At 44.3% G+C, this 1,621-nt stretch overlaps 1 protein-coding gene across 2 annotated transcripts in view; it reads left to right on the forward strand.

Moving 5' to 3' along the window:
* The window catches only part of irf2 (interferon regulatory factor 2), a 14,290-nt gene extending 13,658 nt beyond the window's left edge, over positions 1 to 632 (forward strand). The window contains exon 9 of one of the 2 annotated variants that reach the window (XM_034883080.1): positions 116 to 632. In XM_034883080.1, coding sequence (XP_034738971.1) covers positions 116 to 385 — 270 coding nt within the window. In that variant the 3' untranslated portion in view covers positions 386 to 632. The remainder of the gene's footprint in view (positions 1 to 115) is intronic. The other variant, XM_034883081.1, reaches the window with a different exon arrangement.
* The last annotated feature ends 989 nt before the right edge of the window (positions 633 to 1,621 follow it).

Consider the following 1,621-nt stretch of genomic DNA (forward strand, 5'->3'; position numbering starts at 1 on the left):
TATTTCTGCGGTGGGGTTTCACCATAAAATACGTCAGGAATTTAGCCACAGGCCTTTGTGGCTCAGATTGCAGTTTTGCTTACGTGCCTCTTCTTGGTCTTTTTTTCCCTGACAGGGTGTCAGTGCAGTCTGGAGGCGGGGCTACAACCCAACAGTTCTCAGGATTCCTACGTGCCCTCTCCCCGGCATGGCCACCTTCGTCACTGCGTCCAAGCCCAACTTCAGGGTGACCAGCACGCGGGACCCGGTGCCGCTCATCAGCTACCACACCGACGGCTGGACGCCCGCCTACAACCACAACTCTATGGTGTCTACGGCAACCGGCCACACCCACGAGATGCGCGCAAGTGTCATTATGAAAACCTCGGATGTGACTTCCTCGTGACCTCACTGCTTCCAGGACATAGGACCGACAGAGAGAGACAGTTTGTTCTTTTCTTTCCATCAGCGCTGCATGGAGCCTAAACAGGGCGAGCATCAAAACCTTTGATTTTATTTTGTAGCTTCTGCCTGGGCAATGAATTCTCTCAGTTTTCCTCTTAATCAAGGAAACTGCCGACTGGGGTTAACTTAATTCAACAAAGCTTGTCATGCCCACTGATTGACGAGCACTAACGCCAATTTGTTATTTGAAAAAAAGAAGAAGATAATAATGGATGCAAGGGTTCGTGTGTGTCATTGTCTCCCCATGATCCATCCGTCCACAGCTTAGAATTAATGACCACGTGGACACACAGACAAACACGTATGCAGACTTGGAATACATAAATAGAACCGTGTGTGCACTCCCCATCCGTTATGTCCGGCCTTTTAGACCCCGTAATCATCCACATATCACTGGGAGATTTGGTTCTTTGCTGTTTTGTGCTTAAGCATGGGTTATGCCTAATTCACCACTTTTCATCTAATGAAAAAAATAAGCTTTTAGTTGTGAAAATGTTTTAAATTGCCCAACCTGTAGATTATTGTACTTTTAAAAAAAGGATTTGTCTTTGAGTCAGTATTGCCTTATTGTAGCGTTATAACTACATCCTAATATCCATCCACTGTGTTGGGATTTTTAGCTGTATACAGTCTCAAATTAATGGAATGGTTCCTAATAGTTGTTCATAGGAAGTGTTTTTTGTATGTTATTTACATTTTACATATCTCTTCTCATGAAATGGCCAGATTTAGCCACACTTCCTTTAAGACCATTACGCCGTCTTAACATAGTGTAAGCTCAAGTGTAAGCATGAAACATTACGAAATGCTTTACCGGCACACACGGATGGAACAAAGATGTTTTTCGCAACAAAGCAACGAACACGACATTTCATGGGAAATCACACCTCTGTTGACGAACCAGCTTAAACTAGCAGCAAGTTGCAAAAAAGAATCAAAGGCACGTTGTGATCTAGATAAAGATTGACAGTCATTACAAAGCCCTGATTGGCCCGCGCAGTGGAAAGCAGGTGTGTGTATGTGTCTGTCTGTCTGTTTGTCTGGAGACCTCAGGGCAAAGGACCCCGCCAACAGAGATGGATGAACAGACAGAACGACAGACTCGCTGACAGACTGACTGACCCACTGTGAACTATATATTCATGTTTTCACTTTTTCCTTCTAATGTTAATATTGT

Source organism: Etheostoma cragini, chromosome 10 (assembly GCF_013103735.1).
Source record: "Etheostoma cragini isolate CJK2018 chromosome 10, CSU_Ecrag_1.0, whole genome shotgun sequence".
In the NCBI taxonomy this organism is placed as follows: Eukaryota; Metazoa; Chordata; class Actinopteri; order Perciformes; family Percidae; genus Etheostoma; species Etheostoma cragini.